Raw genomic sequence first — 18,232 nt, 5'->3', positions numbered from 1 at the left:
AACACGTAAAAGCAAATCTTAAACGTTGGACTTTGACTGCAATTATTTCAAGCACTTGTTTCAAAAACTCAAGTTTAATGTTACTAACTAAGGCTATTTCTAACATCCAAGTAGATGATAATTATTCTGATATCTGTGTTTTATAATGGCCTTGCGAGATGAAACCTCCCAAAACCTGGTTAGCCCAAAAGGGACAGACATTTCCCTGGAAATGAAACAGAAATGAGTTAAGTTACAGACATGTGGCTCGAGAAGACTGATTAATGACCAATGATGCCTGTAATGTGTATTCCCAGTAGCATATAGGCCTTATATTGTTGACATTCAGTTGTTTGGTCAGCTCAAAGTGGAAATGTAAGGTTACACAGTGAATCATGAACTGGCTTTTAGGTCGTACATGTGCTTTGAACCGAAACAAGGGGCGAAATTCTCCCCCAACGGCGGGATGCCCGCCGACTGGCGCCAAAGCTGGCGCAAATCAGACGGGCATCGCGCCGGCAAAAAGGTGCGGAAGTCTCCGCATCTTTGGCGGCCTAGCCCCAACATTGAGGGGCTAGGCCGACGCCGGAGGGATTTCCGCCCCGCCAGCTGGCGGAAATGGCGTTTGTTGCCCCGCCAGCTGGCGCGGAAATGCGGCGCATGCGCGGGAGCGTCAGCGGCCGCTGTCAGTTTCCCCGCGCATGCGCGGGAGCGTCAGCGGCCGCTGTCAGTTTCCCCGCGCATGCGCGGGAGCGTCAGCGGCCGCTGAAAGTTTCCCGCGCATGCGCAGTGGGGAGAGTCTCTTCCGCCTCCGCCATGGTGGAGGCCGTAGCGGAGGCGGAAGGGAAAGAGTGCCCCCACGGCACAGGCCCGCCCGCGGATCGGTGGGCCCCGATCGCGGGCCAGGCCACCGTGGGGGCACCCCCCGGGGTCAGATCGCCCCGCGCCCCCCCCCAGGACCCCGGAGCCCGCCCACGCTGCCTGGTCCCGCCGGTAAATACCAGCTTTGATTTACGTCGGCGGGACAGGCAATTCCTGGGCGGGACTTCGGCCCATCCGGGCCGGAGAATCCAGCGGGGGGTCCCGCCAACCGGCGCGGCTGGATTCCCGCCCCCGCCCAATCTCCGGGAGCGGAGACTTCGGCGGGGGCGGGGGCGGGATTCACGGCGGCCAACGGCCATTCTCCGACCCGGCGGGGGGTCGGAGAATGACGCCCAAGATATAAACAATGACTGTACTTACATCTTGACTTGTCCCAGATGAAACTGTTTAATATCTCACCCACCACGTAAAATACATTGATAGCGACCAACGAAGCCACAAAGACGACAATCTTCAGAAAGCTGGTGAGGTGGTCAAGTAATGGATAGACCCACATTCCCGTCACATGGTGGATCCAGCAAATCCTAGGAGGGGCAATCAAGAAAATGCACACAGTAAAACCTTCCCGCATGGATCACAAGCAATGGCAAAGGACCCCAGCAGTCGTAGTTAGCAAAGTAAGGTTTTCCCTGGGAGGATCTTCTCCCGACTATGGCCGCTCCAGCCTGGGCAGAGGAAGACATTGAGGATTCATCCTAGCTCAGGCCCCACAATCAGGGTACGGTCATTGCAAGTACAATTGCAACTACCGGAAGGTGAAGGACAGTTTTTTTTTGTGGGGGTGGGAACGGAATGAGGAAAAGTGGTGCCTTTCAGGGAAACTACTTGAAAGCTTTGACAGGCTGTACAGAAACTAAGGAACAAAGTGGCTAGCTCTTTCAAACCGCCAACCCAGGCAGGATGAGCTGGGCAGCCTCCTTTTGTGCTGCACCATTCAATGATTCGGAGGTAAAACAGGGAGGAAAATGTAGCAGACACATCAGAGCTCCTTGCAAAACGGTGCGAATCCAGCATCAGCCATTCCAATAGCAACCTAGCTTTAAGAAGCCATCTTCTGCAGGCCAAGCCCAAGTATTCGCCATGTAGCAGAATCAGAACCTGTGAAATTTCCTGTGGGACCAGACGTGAAGATTGTCTGGACTAAAATGAGACTATCGGCACAGGTTCAGCACCGACGGGCAAAATGGAATTGATAAGAGAGGGAACTAAATTCCAGCTGGTGGGGAGAAGGAAGAGCCAGGGAGGGGGGTTGGGGGAGCGGCAGGGTGCTGCAGGTGGTGCTTGGTCAGGACAAGGAGAGATAAACTTAAAATCAGCGCCAGGCCGTTCAGGAGAGAAGTTAGGAAGCAAAATTGCCCTTAGTGTTGGTTGAGTGGGGTTACTGGGTTATGGGGATAGGGTGGTGTGGGCTTGGGGAGGGTGCTCTTTCCAAGAGCCGGTGCAGACTCGATGGGCCAAATGGCATCCTTCTGCACTGTAAATTCTATAAAATTCTATGAAATATTTCATTCAAAGGATGTTCAGAAAATTTACAGTACAGAAGGAGGCCATTCGGCCTGTCGAGTCAGCACCAGCCCTACTTAAGCGCACATCTCCACCCTTTCCCCGTAGCCAGTAACCCCACCTCACCGTTTTTGGACACCAAGGGCAATTTAGCACGGCCAATCCACCTAACTTGCACATCTTCGGACTGTGAGGGAAAACCGGAGCACCCGGAGGAAACCCACGCAGACACGGGGAGAACGTGCAAACTCCGCACCTGAGGCCGGAATTTAACCTGGGCCCCTGGAGCTGTAAAGCGACAGTGCTAATCACTGCTTCCTGTGTTGGAAGTTTGGAACTGACCGACAAAACGCAACAGATGCTGGGGATCAATTAATAATTTCAAATTTTAGATTGATGTATTTCTGCTGGAGAAGGGCATAAAGTGATATGGAGCTATGCCAGCTATGTGGAGGGATGATGCAAATTCACCATACTCTCATTGAATGGAGAATGGGTTCAAGGGGCTGAATGGTCTACTCCTGTCTTATCTTCTTATGCCCAACTACTCGCTGATTTCCTTCACCCTGAAATTAGAATGTATCAGCCCTCTGATGAGTGTCTGTGGCCCTCAATGTAACCTCACAATGGGGTAGCATCCCTCCGGATGCTAACTCCAACCTCGGGGCTGGTGCATTAACGCTGAGTATCCCTCATCGCAAACCAGTCTAAGACCTTTGCTGACCTTTTTGAGGGCAAGAAGGACTTTGTCCTATCCTTGCATTATCATTGCCAGCACTTCAACAGCTAACTCCAGGGTAACATTAAGTCAGGAAATCAGACACAGGCCACCCAGTGCAACTCAACATGGAGATGCCAATCAGAGACTACAGTGTCTCCCAGCATGGGGAAAAGAAAATCAAAGAAAACTAGCAATTTCTACAGCCCCAGGATGTCCCAAACACTTTATAGCCAAACACAGGAGAAAGTGTCGTCACAGCAGTCAATTTGCACATAGTCAGCTCCCACAAACAGTGATGCGATAATGATCAGGGGAGTTGGCAGTATAGTGGTATTGTCATTGGAGCAGTAAACCAGGGACCCAGAGTAATATTCGGGGGGACCCAGGTTCAAACCCCACCACTGCAGATGGAGAAATTTGAATTCAAGAAAGAAATCTGGGATTATAAGTCTAATGATGACCATGAAACCATAGCTGATTGTTGTAAAAACCCATCTGGTTCACTTGAGTGAAGGAAATCTGCCGTCCTTACTTGGTTTGGCCGATATGTGACTCCAAACCAGCAGCAATGTGGCTGACTCTTAACTGCCCCCTCAAGGGCAATTAGGGATGGGCAATAAATGTTGGCACAGCCGGCGACGCCCACGTCCCACAAACAATTTTTTTTTAAAATCTGTTTTTAATGATGTTAGTTGAGAGATAAATACTGGCCTCAGGATAGCAGGGAAAACTCAATGCTCATCTTCAAAAGGCCACCGTGGGATCTTTCATGTCCATCTGGGAGAGCAAACAGGGCTTGGTTTTAACATCTCCTTCAAGAGACAGCACCTCTGACAGTGCAGCACTCCCTCAGCACTGTACTACAATGACAGCCGAGATTTTGTCCCTCAACCTCTGAAGTCCCTAGATTGGGACTTGCACCTGTGTCCTCTTGGCGAGGGGTAAGAATACAACCTCCTGAGCCACACCCAACACCAGAGTGGCCAGTCTTTCCTGAGGTACCTGTGAGGAGTATGAAAAGGACTGTGGACTGGCGAATGGGAGTGTCGGCAGAGGATTACAGGTAGCCTGGGAGCGGTGTGTAGCAGTCAGACCCAAAACGTAGTCTCACCAGAATTCATAGAGAATGACTAAAATTCACTTGGACATAGCGGTATTGAAAACCTCAAATACAAAACTAGTATGTCTGCACTGAACCTGTGCTGCTGTTGTTTGAACTTTGGTGAGGAGAAATTTCACCCTGAGTCACCTATCTAACAAGGGCTTTTTCCATAGGTTTTCCAAGACCTCAAATGATCTTGTGTAGGGTTGCCAACTCCACAGGATGGTCTTGGAATTAACAGGAACTAGAGATTCATCTCCATGCCAATGCTGAGAGCAACCCACGTGGAGAAACATCAGGGGATTGAAAGAATTTGCATTCTTTTTATTTGTTTATAGAAATAGTGGTGATGGGAGGGAAAATGGACTGTGTGGCCAAGTGGGGCAGTTGGAGGCAGGGGGTTGTGTGATAAAGATTCCAGGGACATTTCCAGCCATAGTTGCCGATCTTACTTGGGCACATTAGCGAGTTTCAGCGTTCTCCTTTCAAACAGATTACCTGGCCAGATCCTGCTGCCTCACTGAGCAGTAAACGTGGAAGTAGATTCATTGACTGGGACTGCGATCAAAGCCACACTTCTTTTTTTTAAATAAATTTAGAATACCCAATTATTATTTTTTTCCAATTAAGGGGCAATTTAGCGTGGCCAATCCACCTGACCTGCACATCTTTGGGTTGTGGGGGTGAAACCCACGCAGACACGGGGAAAATATGCAAACTCCACATGGACAGTGACCCAGGGCCGGGATTCGAACCCAGGTCCTCAGCGCCGCAGCCCCAGTGCTATCCACCGTGCTGCCCTAATCAAAGCCACGCTTAACAGACAAAATGATGTACAAGCACATCTTCAGCTTGCCCTCAAAGGAAAGGAGCTGAATGTAAGACTGTGCTCTTTGCGAATTAAAGTTAAATTCTTTTCAGTGTAGGCTAACAAGCAAGTAATCAAACACCTTTGTGCGTTGTTACATTCTGACCCGCACACCCACAGAAATACAATTACAGTAAGTGCGGTGATTCAACATCATTTGTGAATGAGATTGATAGAAACGCGTAATCATGTGGGTGGCAAGTTCATATGTGAGGTCACACACCTATTGAAGCCATTTGTCTCTGTTTACTGGTGTAATAGTCCACCTCCTCTCATGCTGTTGTCCCCAGGTGTTGTTTTATTAAAACAAATAAAAATACAATTTAGCTCATCCATGGTTCACAGAAATCCATTTTCCTCCCCCATATTTTATGCCACCGCTTGACAGGTTTATCTTTACTCTGCTGTCACCAGCAGTACGTGACGAGGACCAGTTGAATCTGGAACACGTTGAGTTCTCAATCTCATGGCTCTTATTAAAATCAAGAGGGTTATAAAACTGGGCTGCCGATTCCTTATTCTCGGTTATTCGGATGTGGGGGTTATGATTCATGGCCTCCCCAGGCCAGCTTCGGGAGGTAAATGTCATGATATGCATTCACACACATAATGATATACAGACAAGCAGCTAATGGACACAGAGAACAGGACATGACCAATAAGCAGGCAGGACACTCAGGGGTGGGATCTGACTATATAAAGGCACGAGGCACTCACACTCCGCCTCTTTCCACTGATGAACATCTAGAGAGTCAGTCAAGGTTGTTGTTACAATCTCACACCTCCACCACGTGGCTAAGAGCTAGTCTGGTTCAGTCAGACAGAGAAACAACACTTAAGTTAGCAGAGAGTCGAACTCACAGAGAACTGTGCTAACTTGCTATTAGTTCAATAAACCTGATTGAACTAACTTCAAGGTCTGGAGTATCTTTCTGATCTAAGCTGCATCCAGTTGCAGCCAGTGTTAGACTGGTGTACCTAACACAACAGTAAGTAGCACTCTAATTTGGTGTTGCCATATCATTTACAGAATTGCAACTTCGGCCGAGCAACTGACGTGCTTAGCGCATGCTAATGTCACATGCTGCGGCCAGCTGTCTGCTTTTAAAGGTAGTCTGTCCATCTCAACGGAACTTTGCACAGAATGACAGCTGCTGAATACTATTGCTGCGATTCCAAACCTCGGAAATGGAACACCAGGGAAAGAGAGGGCTCGATGCAGGCTCACGGTTGCAGCGCTGGAGTTCTTACTGGTAAAGGCAGCACAGTGGTTGGCACTGCTGTCTTACAGCGCCAGGGACCAGGGTTCAATTCCTGCCTTGGGTGACTGTGTGGAGTTTGCACGTCCACCCCGTGTCTGTGTGTGTGTTTCCTCCGGGTACTCTGGTTTCTTCCCACAGTCCAAAGATGTGCAGGTTAGGTGGATTGGCCATGCTAAATTTTCACTTAGTTTTCAAAGGTTAGGTGGGGTTACGAGGATAGGGTGGGGATTGGGCCGAGGTAGGGTGGTCTTTCGCAGGGTAGGTGCAGACTCGATGGGCCAAACGGCCTCCTTCGGCACTGTAGGGATTCTAGGATTCTGTGAGATGGACAGGAGGAAAGACATCTGGAAGAACAAGGGCAGCAGATACACGGGAACACTACCACTTGCAAGTTTCCCTCCAAATCACACACCATCATATCTTGGAACTATATCACTGCTGCCTTGTAGTGGCTGGGTCAACATCCTGGGACCTCCTTGCCAACAGCCCTGTGGATGTACCTACACCACATGGACTTCAGCAGTTCAAGAAGGTTGCAAACTATCACTTTGTCGTGGGCAATTGGAGATGGGCAATTAATTCTGGCCTGCCCAATGATGCCTAGATCCTGTGATGGGAAAAAAAGAAATCAATGAAAGCAGTGTAAGTGGAGTTCCCCGAGCAGTAAAATGTTCCACAATCAGGTAAAACATTAACTGTTCACTGCTTTGATGTTCATTCCTGATGGTTCTGCTCCCCTCCGCAGCATCTGATATACTTGCCATGACATTCTGAAGAGCTATCTTAAGATGGAATGATGTCAGTGAGATTCCTTGGCAGCTTTCAGGCTCATCAGAGCCTCCCTTTTCTGTGGTTAACGATTCCAAATCTCGACTGGAACACAGAGGGTATGCACGCCTCACCAGTTTGGAGCGCGATTCTGGAAGGAGCAAAATGACTTTTTCATCTGTACCCATCATCTGATTAATGATTAAAGACCAAAGATATGGCTTGACACAAAACCTCTCACTAACTATAGTCCAAAACAAACTGCTTAAATTCACAATGTCCGTGTACAAAAGATTTATGAGCACAAAATGTAATGCCGGCGGGCAGAATCATTCGAAGCAGTCGATGATTAACGTTTATTCAGAGGTTTGTCTCATTGGTAGGCGTACTGTACAGTCCGTTCAGGAGAAAGACGCCAACAAAGATTTGAACTGTTTCCTCGGCTCCTGAACTTGATCTCATCCATGCTTTTATTCCATAGATTGAGCTCCACTCGTCAAATCCCTTGGGTGATAACCAGGCGGAAGCACAAGAGAGTAGCTGCTTAGTGGCTAAGCAGTCGCGGCGAATATCTTTGCTGAAGTTTCTGATTGGACTCTGAGCAGCAGCGAGCATTGTGGGTATGCGTTCAGCTTCAACGCGAGATTGAAAATAGAAACACGCTCCCTATTTCCTGATCAGCCCCCTCACGCCTTCTCGAAGTCGTTCCCACTTCCAATCAGCAAAACAACATCCGGCTGCCTGTTTGGCAACATTTGGTACGTGGAACCTGGAGGGCGGGATTTTCCATCCAGTCCTTCCGATAGCATGCCCCCGCCACGGGTTCCTCGGAGGTGGAGGGAGCGAACAACGGAAAACCCTGTTGACAGCAGCAGGATGGGAAGATCCCACTGCCAGCCAATGGCGGACTGCCTCTGCCGGCACAAAACACGGGGGCAGGGAGGGATTTTCTTGACATTTCTCGATGTGTTCCTATTCTTTTACTTTGAAGGGCATGGCACGCTGGTAAAGCCAACATTTATTACGCATCGTTAACTGCCCTCAAAAAGGTGATGATGAAGTCCATAACCTGGGGCTGGTTTAGCACAGGGCTAAATCGCTGGCTTTGCAAGCAGACCAAGGCAGGCCAGCAGCACGGTTCAATTCCCGTACCAGCCTCCCCGAACAGGCGCTGGAATGTGGCGACTAGGGGCTTTTCACAGTAACTTCATTTGAAGCCTACTTGTGACAATAAGCAATTTGCAATTTTCATTTCATTTCATAGTGTAGGTGCCACCACAGTGCTGTTAGATAGGGATTCTGACACACCAATGTTGAAGGCATTGTGGTGATGTATGTCTCAGTCAGGACGGCGTATGACTTGGAGGGAAACTTGCAGGCGGTGATGTTCCGATACGCAGGTGGTGGTGTTCTCATGTATCTTCTGCCCATGTCCTCTTACTGGTAGAGAGTCCAGGTTGAGAGTGCTGCCTTGGTGACTTGCTGCAATGCATCTTATAGCTGGTGCAAACTGCAGCCGTGGTGCATCTGCGGTGGAGAGAGTGAATGTTTATGGTAGGGCAATGTGCTGATCAAGCTTTATCCTCAGCGGTGTTTGGAGTTGGGCTTCTTGGATATTGACGTAGCTACACCCATCCACGTAAGTGGAGACTGTTCCATCCTGAGTTGTGTCTTGGAGACCATGGAGAGAACATAAAATATAGGAGCAGGCAAACTAGCCTGCTCCACCATCCAATACGATCTTGGCTAATCTTTTGTTTCGACTCTACTTTTCCTTCCTCATGAGGATGCCATCGAAGCCGCAATGTGCCCATGATACATTCATGGCTATAAGATTCCAGGAGGAATGAAGTGCAGGAAAGGGCATCCAAGCAAATTTCCCCTGTCACTTAGAGTTAAGTCAGTGTTCTGAAAGGACTTTACAACCCCCGCCATCGAGAGTAAGGTCAGCATTGGGCCTTGGACCTCAAATCCTCATGTTTCTCCAGGTTCTAGCCTTTGGACAGGTCAGCAGCCAAAGCTGTATATAGCCACTCTGGGGGGTGAACGGCAACGCAGCTGTCCAAAGCCCGTGACGAGGGGCCTCCTGTGGCCTCCTGAGTGGGTCGCCTCTTGCTGCCAGAGATACGCAGAATGGCTGGAGAGACCATCGTGACTGCAGGGCTTGTGTTTCAGCACAAACAATGAAGACAACCCTTTGATGATGAGACAATATAAGCGATAATCCTCCAATGCCACAAAGCATGCATAACTCCATGGCGTCTTTGAATGAATAACACTAATGCAATTTTCAGTCACTTTTAATGTTGACACATCTCGCTGACATTAAACAAGGGGCGAGTGACTAACATGAGTCAGTTTGACATCACCTGACTGTGAGGCTCACAAAAGGAGGCGATCACAGAGTGGGGCCTGGATCGCCCTCGAAGCAAGAGGCCACAGAGATGTATACACATCACGCGTTTAAATGACTAGACCTGTGTCATGAACAGCAAATGTATTTATGAAAGTGGATGTCATATACAGTGAGCTAACACCAGTGACTCAAAAGTGATATCAAGGTTTCTTAATCTTTCTAACCCTACAGTTACGTCTTAGCCAATCCCTGACATCCACAGCAGAGGTATAGGCAGCCTGTTCCCTGCCACACCCTGTTCCCTGCCACACCCTGTTCCCTGCCACGCCCTGCTCCCTGCTAAGCCCTGTTCCCTGCCACGCCCTGCTCCCTGCTAAGACCTGTTCCCTGCCACGCCCTGCTCCCTGCTACGCCCTGTTACCTGCTACACCCTGTTACCTGCCGCGCCCTGCTCCCTGCTACGCCCTGTTCTGCCCTGTTCCCTGCTCCCTGCTACGCCCTCTTCTCTGCTATGCCCTGTTCCCTGCTACGCTCTGTTCCCTGCTAAGCCCTGTTCCCTGCCACGCCCTGCTCCCTGCTATGCCCTGCTCCCTGCTACGCCCTGCTCCCTGCTACGCCCTGTTCCCTGCCGCGTCCTGCTCCCTGCTACGCCCTGTTCCCTGCTACGCCCTGTTCCCTGCTGCACCCTGCTCCCTGCTACGCCCTGTTCCCTGCCACGCCCTGCTCCCTGCTATGCCCTGCTCCCTGCTACGCCCTGCTCCCTGCTACGCCCTGTTCCCTGTTACGCACTGTTCCCTGCCACGCCCTGCTCCCTGCTACGCCCTGTTCTCTGCTACGCCCTGTTCCCTGCTACACCCTGTTCCCTGCCACGCCCTGTTCTCTGCTATGCCCTGTTCCCTGCTACGCCCAGTTCCCTGCCACGCCCTGCTCCCTGCTACGCCCTGCTCCCTGCTATGCCCTGCTCCCTGCTACGCCCTGTTCCCTGCCACGCCCTGCTACGCCCTGTCCTCTGCTACGCCCTGTTCCCTGATACGCACTCTCCTCCACTACGCCCTGTTCTCTTTGATGACTTTGGTGGGCATCTTCTGGAGAGCTGAGGCCTGGAGGGCCCCGGCCTGTTTTGGGTGTCCTGCTTTGGGGCAGGCGCAACATTGGTGAACAAGCTGAACACAGCATTGCATGTCACTCATTGAGAATATCAGGATGTGATTAACTCATGGGGGGCTGGGAGAGGCCGATCCCGGCTCACCACCGGAGCGACCCCTGTGCCCCCCTGCCAATTCGATGGCATCCTCCTCGAATCTGGAGAGCCTGTGGATGTTGGCTGCCCCTCCTCCAGTCTGGGATCTCTCCCATTTGTTGTGGGTAAGCTTGGCCTGCATGAAGACAAATAGATGGGATGTGATGAGAAGGGATGGAGCAGAGATTGGGAAGCATGCATGCCTGCTGTGTGTGCAGAGCCCTCCCCAGGATATTAGGTGAGATGCTGGTGAACAAACTTTCAATGCTGATATCCCCCCCACTAATATTGTGTGAGATCCTTGAGCTAAGTGATGCTCAGGGTGCACGATGCCATTAGGAGTGTGTGAGTTTGGAGTGATCTGAAGGCTGACTTACTCTGGTGGTGCAGATTAGATCATTCGTCCTCTTCCTGTCCTGGATGGTATTTCTCTGGTGGCTGTGACGTTCTTCATAACCGCCTCCCAGTCCGGCGAGATGAGGCTGGTGGACCACTGTGTCCATCCCTGGGAATAAGAAACTCCCTGTCCTGGCGTACACCTCGAATTAAAGCTTCCAGGGAGCTGTTTAGTTAAACCTTGGCCCACTCTTCGTCTTCCTTGGGGCCATCTCCGGAACCTCCGACCAGGCAGCTGGGCGACAGAGAGTTATGTGTGTGGTCAGGTGGCATTTAACTGTGGTGCCAAGGACTTCAACCCCATGAGGTGATGGTGGGTGGACGAATCATTGCCCCACCCTGCCAGGTGATTCGGCAAGCAGCGAGCCAATGTACAATTGATGAGGTTTCGGTGCCGGAGATCTGGCGGGAGAACCCAACCTGCAGATCCGCGGGAAACCTGCCGCTTATTCTGCCGCCAGTGACCTTAGTCTCCAGGGTGGAAATTTCACCCCAAAGTTTTCTTTCTTAGAACTCGAATAATCCATTTGTATTTATGTTTTCCATCCCTCCTAGTGTTATACAAATTCTAACTCACTTGACGAATGAAACAGGTCCCCTGAATCCATTACTGTTTATGGGATCTTGCTGTGTGCATCACATGCTCATATCAGAGACATACTCAGGCAGCAGGAAGGCAATCTGCTGCGTTTTGATAATACTGCACTTGATCCCAGTGCCAGGCACAGCATTGGCATGCTAAGCTACCTGTATTTTATTACAACAGTGGACTCCTTCATCAGTTAATGGCCCATGCTTCGAACCCTTCCGCCGCCTCACCCCTCCCTATCTCAGTAAACCCCGCCCAACCTCACAACCTTCCAAGATCTTTGCACTCCTCCAATTCTGGTCCCTTGCATGTCCTTCATTTTCACCACTCTACCATTGGCAGGCATGCTGAGGAGCTTACAGATTGCACAGGGTGGCAGTGTTTAATTAGGCAGCACTGTGAGAATGCTCCAGCACCCAGAACCGCCACTGCAGAAACTGCTTCCGATGGGGCAGGTTATAACACAAACCCACAGCCGGCACGTTGCTACGCTCACTGCATTCCTGCATCTTAAGAGACCATTTCATTTCGACAGTCCAGCCAAGAATATCTCATCTGACGGTGGAATTTTCAAAGTACCAATTTTCAATTGAAGCAATGCAAGCGATCATTGCAGTTTCTAAAACGCAAGAACCTGAGAAACGATTAAACAAGAGAAGGCCATTCAACTCATCAAAACTTGCATTTATGTCGCACTTTCAACTGCGGAGATGCTAAGCTCTGGAATTCCCTCACTAAACCTCTATCCCCGCTCTACCCCTCTTTCTTGAACTGAAAATCGCTTATTGTCACAAGTAGGCTTCAAATGAAGTTACTGTGAAAAGCCCCTAGTCGCCACATTCGGGCGCCTGTTCGGGGAGGCTGGTACGGGAATTGAACCGTGCTGCTGGCCTGCCTCGGTCTACTTTAAAAGCCAGCGATTTAGCCCAGTGTGCTAAACCAGCCCCTTTAAGCCGTTACTTAAAACCTACCTCTTTGGTCATCCGCCTTCTGAAGCTTGGTGTCAAACTTTGACAAAGCTGCTGTGCCATGCAGTGTGATGTTTAAAGGTGTTGTTGTTGCTTCTTTAACTGGAAAATGCAACTCAGTGCCGTCCAATTTGGTGAAAACAGTTTGTCTCCGGACCAGGAATCCCTCAAACTGCAGATAACAATGTCAGTCGCCACTATTATTTCAACACAATAAATACGACCCCCCTGTATTCTGTGCTGCAGTCAAGGCAGAATCGCCTCTTGCCGTATTCCCATACTTTGCAGAGCTATCTTTGTACCCTGCGCAATGCACCCTTTCCAAATGTCAGGCCAACTATATAGTCATTATATCTCTACGTTGTAAATGCCCCCAACAACCCGAGCCCACTAACTCCATGATCATGCGTAGTACCATGGTTAGCACTGTTGCTTCGCAGCGCCAGGGACCCGGGTTCAATTCCCGGCTTGGGTCACTGTCTGTGCGGTGTCTGCACGTTCTCCCCGTGTCTGCGTGGGTTACCTCCGGGCGCTCCGGTTTCCTCCCACAAGTCCCGAAAGACGTGCTGTTAGGTGAATTGGACATTCTGAATTCGCCCTCAGTGTCACCCGAACAGGTGGCGGAATGTGGAGACTAGGGGATTTTCACAGTAACTTCATTGTAGTGTTAATGTAAGCCTAATTGTGATATTGATAAAGATTATATCTTGTTATTAAAGGAGCTTTGAACTGGGTGAGAGACTCCCGATTACCCAGGCAAGTCAACAACTGGCTTTTGTAGAGATATTTTTCAGGTGAAGTCAGAGCTGTGGGGATACAGATTCCTCTTTTATTTGATAAGGTGACGGGTTTAGTGAAACACATGACTGGTTGGAGTCCTGGAAACGGAGCATTCAGTGGAGATCGCAGGGATAAGAACATAAGATCAGAAGTAAGCCATCTGGCCTTTCGAGCTGTCCCTCCATTTAATAAGATCGTAGATGATCTTCCCCCTCAACTCCATCCCCATAACCCTTAATTTGTTTAGTGTCCAAAAATACATTGAGCTCTGCTTTGAATATATTCATGGGGCGAGATTCTCCCACCCCCCAGCTGGGTCGGAGAATCGCCGGGGCTGGCGTGAATCCCGCCCCCGCTGAATCTCTGGTGCCGGAGACTTCGGCAACCGGCGGGGGCGGGAATCGCGTCGCGCCGGTTGGCGGGCCCCCCCGCTCGATTCTCCGGCCCGGATGGGCCGAAGTCCCACCGCTAAAATGCCTGTCCCGCCGGCGTAAATTAAACCACCTACCTTACCGGCGGGACAAGGCGGCGCGGGCGGGCTCCGGGGTCTTGGGGGGGGCACGGGGCGATCTGGCCCCGGGGGGTGCCCCCACAGTGGCCTGGTCCACCGATCCGCGGGCGGGCCTGTGCCGGGGGGGCACTCTTTCCCTTCTGCCTCCGCCACGGTCTCCACGTTGGCGGAGGCAGAAGAGACTCCCTCCACTGCGCATGCGTGCGAAGCTGTCAGCGGCCGCTGACGCTCCCGCGCATGCGCCGCCCGGAGATGTCATTTCCGCGCCAGCTGGCGGGGCACCAAAGGCCTTTTCCGCCAGCTGGCGGGTGGAAATTCGGCCGGCGCGGGCCTAGCCCCTCAATGTTGGGGCTCGGCCCCCAAAGATGCGGAGCATTCCGCACCTTTGGGGCGGCGCGATGCCCGTCTGATTTGCGCCGTTTTGGGCGCCAGTCGGCGGACATCGCGCCGTTTCCAGAGAATTTTGCCCATGATGTGGAGATGCCGGCGTTGGACTGGGGTGAGCACAGTAAGAAGTTTTACAACACCAGGTTAAAGTCCAACAGGCTTGTTTCGATGTCACTAGCTTTCGGAGCGCTGCTCCTTCCTCAGGTGAATGAAGAAGTATGTTCCAGAAACATATATATAGACAGATTCAAAGATGCCAGACAATGCTTGGAATGCGAGCATTAGCAGGTGATTAAATCTTTACAGATCCAGAGATGGGGTAACCCCAGGTTAAAGAGGTGTGAATTGTGTCAAGCCAGGACAGTTGGTAGGATTTCGCAGGCCAGATGGTGGGGGATGAATGTAATACGACATGAATCCCAGGTCCCGGTTGAGGCTGCACTCATGTGTGTGGAACTTGGCTATAAGCTTCTGCTCGGCGATTCTGCGTTGTCGCGCGTCCTGAAGGCCGCCTTGGAGAACGTTTACCCGGAGATCAGAGGCTGAATGCCCTTGACTGCTGAAGTGTTCCCCGACTGGAAGGGAACATTCCTGCCTGGTGATTGTCGCGCGATGTCCGTTCGGGAATATATTGAATACATTCATCAACTGAGCTCCATCACTCTGAAAGATTCATAATCCTACAGTAACAAAGGACACGGAGGGACTTATAGACAAACGTAGAGGTTTGGAGGATAGTCAGACAGTATATGGCTATGGAATTGGGAACCCTGAATATATTACAATAGCGACGGCCCTTCAAAAATTGCTACATTTGGTGCAAAGCATGTTGGGACTTCTTCCTGAGGTTGTGAAAAGCAGTCAATAAATGTAAGTTTTGGTAAGTTTAATGACCTTCCCTTGTTTAATGTTTGCTCACAGTCTTGTGTTTTAGAAACTGCGCACTGATCAATTGCATTGCTTCAGCTGAAAGTTGGTACTTTGAAAATTCAACCCCCAGACGGAGAAATTCTTGGCGGGACTGCCTAAATGAAATGGTCTCTTAAGATTCAGGAATGCAGAGAGCGCAGCAACGTGCTGGCTGTGTGTTTGTGTTATAACCTGCCCCATCGAACGCAGTTTCTGCAGTGGCGGTTCTGGGTGCTGGAGCATTCTCACAGTGCTGCCTAATTAAACACTGCCACCCTTAGCAACCTGTAAGACGCGAAGTGAAAATCTGAGCAGAACCTTTTGGGAGATTGGAGGGTTGTTTTTCTCCCTTTGAATCGCTGCAGGCTCAATGCTTCTACTCAAGGTTTACTTCCACAGCCAACGCCTGGTCCCCTGCTAGTCGTGAGGGTCAGTTCAAATATTAGAGGGCTGAGGAGAGAAATTGTCAGAAACATTTGAATTACAAGAGGAAAACAGTGGTTCTGATATTCCACTTCCCTTCCCACACCTAGTGACCACAGTGAGAAGTCTTGCAACACCAGATTCAAGTCCAACAGGCTTGTTTCGAATCATTAGCTAACTGAACACTGCTCCTTCCTCAGGTGAGGAGCTGTGCTCTGAAAGCCACTGATTCGAAACAAACCTGTTGGACTTTAACCTAGTGTTGTAAGACTTCTTACTGTGCTCACCCCAGTCCAACACCGGCATCTCCACGTCACACCTAGTGATGGACTAAGGCAGACTTTCATCCGTTTCCATAGCGAGTAATTCCCGCAACAGGTTGCTAGTCTGTCGTTAGGGGCTTATAGCTTGAGGGGCGCTACTCCAATCGTGCGTAGCTGACCAGGAGTCGCTCCCACTCTTACTGCCAGCCTTTGGGATGTTTGGAAGGATTTTGCAGGCTGACACTCAACCTGTTATGAACGCATCTTCCTTGACCATCAAGTGCTGGGGTGGGACTCAAACCTGGTGCTTGTGGCTCAGAGATAGGGATGCTACCCACTGAGACAAAATACCTCCTGGTTTTACTGTGTTGTTACATACTTGTTCCTTTGAAATTGTGAGATTGCAGGTGAGAAAAGGTTGTTCGGGTTTCCCGCTTCTGAAAGAGGCAAAGAAAGAATTTGCATTTGCTTGGTGCCTTTCATACCCTGAGAATGCCCCAAGATGCTTCACAAGTAAAGAAGTTGCGTTTGAAATGCACTGGCTGCTATGTAGGAAAAACACAGAAGCCCCCTGTGTACGGAAGATCCAATCAACAGCAAGTGAGTTGAATAGCCAGTGAATTTATTTTGATGGTGTTGCTCATGTGAGGAACATTGGCCAGGACATCAGGGACAACACTTTGGTAATACATAGAAACATAGAAAATAGGAGTAAGATTAGGTCAATCGGCCTTCGATCAATATGATCACGGCTGGTCCTCAATCGAACGCCATACTCCTGCGCTGTGCCCATTCCCCTGGAGGTCTTTAGAGTCTAGGGCCGGCGGGTTTACTCATAGATACATAGATACGTAGATACGTAGAAGATAGGAGCAGGAAGAATCCTTTTGGCCCTTCGAGCCTGCTCCGCCATTCATCACGATCATGGCAGATCGTCCACCTCAATAGCCTAATCCTGCTTTCTCCCCATAGCCTTTGTCCTATTCTCCCCAAGTGCTATATCCAGCCGCCTCTTGAATATATTCAAGCAGCAAAGGCATTTGATCCCGCTGGTAGTCAATGGCAGTTTGCATGGTTAGCCTGTCCTATCGCGAGGGACAGACCGCAAGATCCCACTACCAGGAAGAGCCAGAAGATCCCACTCTAGAAATCTATTTATTTATTTCTTAAATGTATTCAGTGACTTGACCATCATAGCCTTCTTTTGCAGAGAATCCTACAAATTCACCCTCTGACTGAGTGAAGATATTTCTCCTCAGCTCAGTCCTAAATGGCTCACCCTGTATTCTGAGACTGTAACTCCTTGCCCTAGAATCCCCAGCCTGAGGAAACATCATCCCCTCATTTCAATGACGTCCCCTCTCATTCGCCTGAACTCCAGTGAATACGGGGGCCTAGTCGACTCGACCTCTCCTCATATGACAGTCCTGCCATCCCAATAACCAGTCTGGTGAAGCTTTGCTGCACTCGCTTCACTGGCAACTATTTCCTTTCTTAGGTAAGAAAACCAAAACAGCATGCAATCTTCTTCGAAGAGTACCACAGGGTCATTTGAAAATGGCGAATTACGAGGTCATGGTTGACGCCAGGATCAACTTTAGCTGTGGTGCTTTCCATGTTGGAATAAGCGGTCAACTGCCTCAATATTAATAGGGAGAGCATGAGGGAGCCAGATAGATACTGATGAACCTAACAAGGCCAGGCAGCTATGGCGGGCCCAGATTTAAATAAAAGAAACGGGAGTCCTACATCAAAATAGGCCACATTGACATCTTTAGACCAAATCTGTATGTTTAAAATAGGACCCCACTTCCTCCCTGCTGGTGACCCACTTAGCTCCTCAAAAGAGTGGATAACAGGGAGGAAGTACAGTCAAACAGGATTAGCGATTCCCGTTATTCTAATGGACCCTTCCTTGTCTCCATCCTGACTCATTGGGGGCAGTTACAATCTCGTGAAGTCGTACCCCAAAAAGGTTTAATGTTTTCAAGGCAGGGAAAGATAACAATGGAGAAGGCATGTTTGTGTTTGCTCTGCTCACTCCACACCAAAAGCTAGGCTGACTCATCTTTAGCTGCTACACCTTGATTACAACCTGCGGAGTTAATCATTGTTCAAAATGTCTAAAATAATACACAGCCTATCAGGCTTGAACAGAGCCCTTGTCTGCGCAACTTCACTTTTTTTGCGTGGGATGTGTGCTGAGATGGTAGTGCTCAATTTAGGTCCCTTATTTATGTCACTCACCCCTCAGTATCTCCTCATTCAATTGTGTTATTAAAGAGAAATTATTTAAAATGTTGGGTGCATTCGTCTTATTTTTAA

At 49.9% G+C, this 18,232-nt stretch overlaps 1 protein-coding gene across 1 annotated transcript in view; it reads right to left on the bottom strand.

Annotated features, from left to right (window-relative positions):
* The window catches only part of aig1 (androgen-induced 1 (H. sapiens)), a 239,963-nt gene that overhangs the window by 11,649 nt on the left and 210,082 nt on the right, over positions 1 to 18,232 (bottom strand). The window contains exon 5 of the mRNA XM_072513979.1: positions 1,222 to 1,385. Coding sequence (XP_072370080.1) covers positions 1,222 to 1,385 — 164 coding nt within the window. The remainder of the gene's footprint in view (positions 1 to 1,221; positions 1,386 to 18,232) is intronic.

The sequence above is a fragment of the Scyliorhinus torazame genome, chromosome 1 (assembly GCF_047496885.1).
Source record: "Scyliorhinus torazame isolate Kashiwa2021f chromosome 1, sScyTor2.1, whole genome shotgun sequence".
NCBI classification, from domain to species: Eukaryota; Metazoa; Chordata; class Chondrichthyes; order Carcharhiniformes; family Scyliorhinidae; genus Scyliorhinus; species Scyliorhinus torazame.
This window is presented reverse-complemented; position numbering and strand designations above follow the sequence as displayed.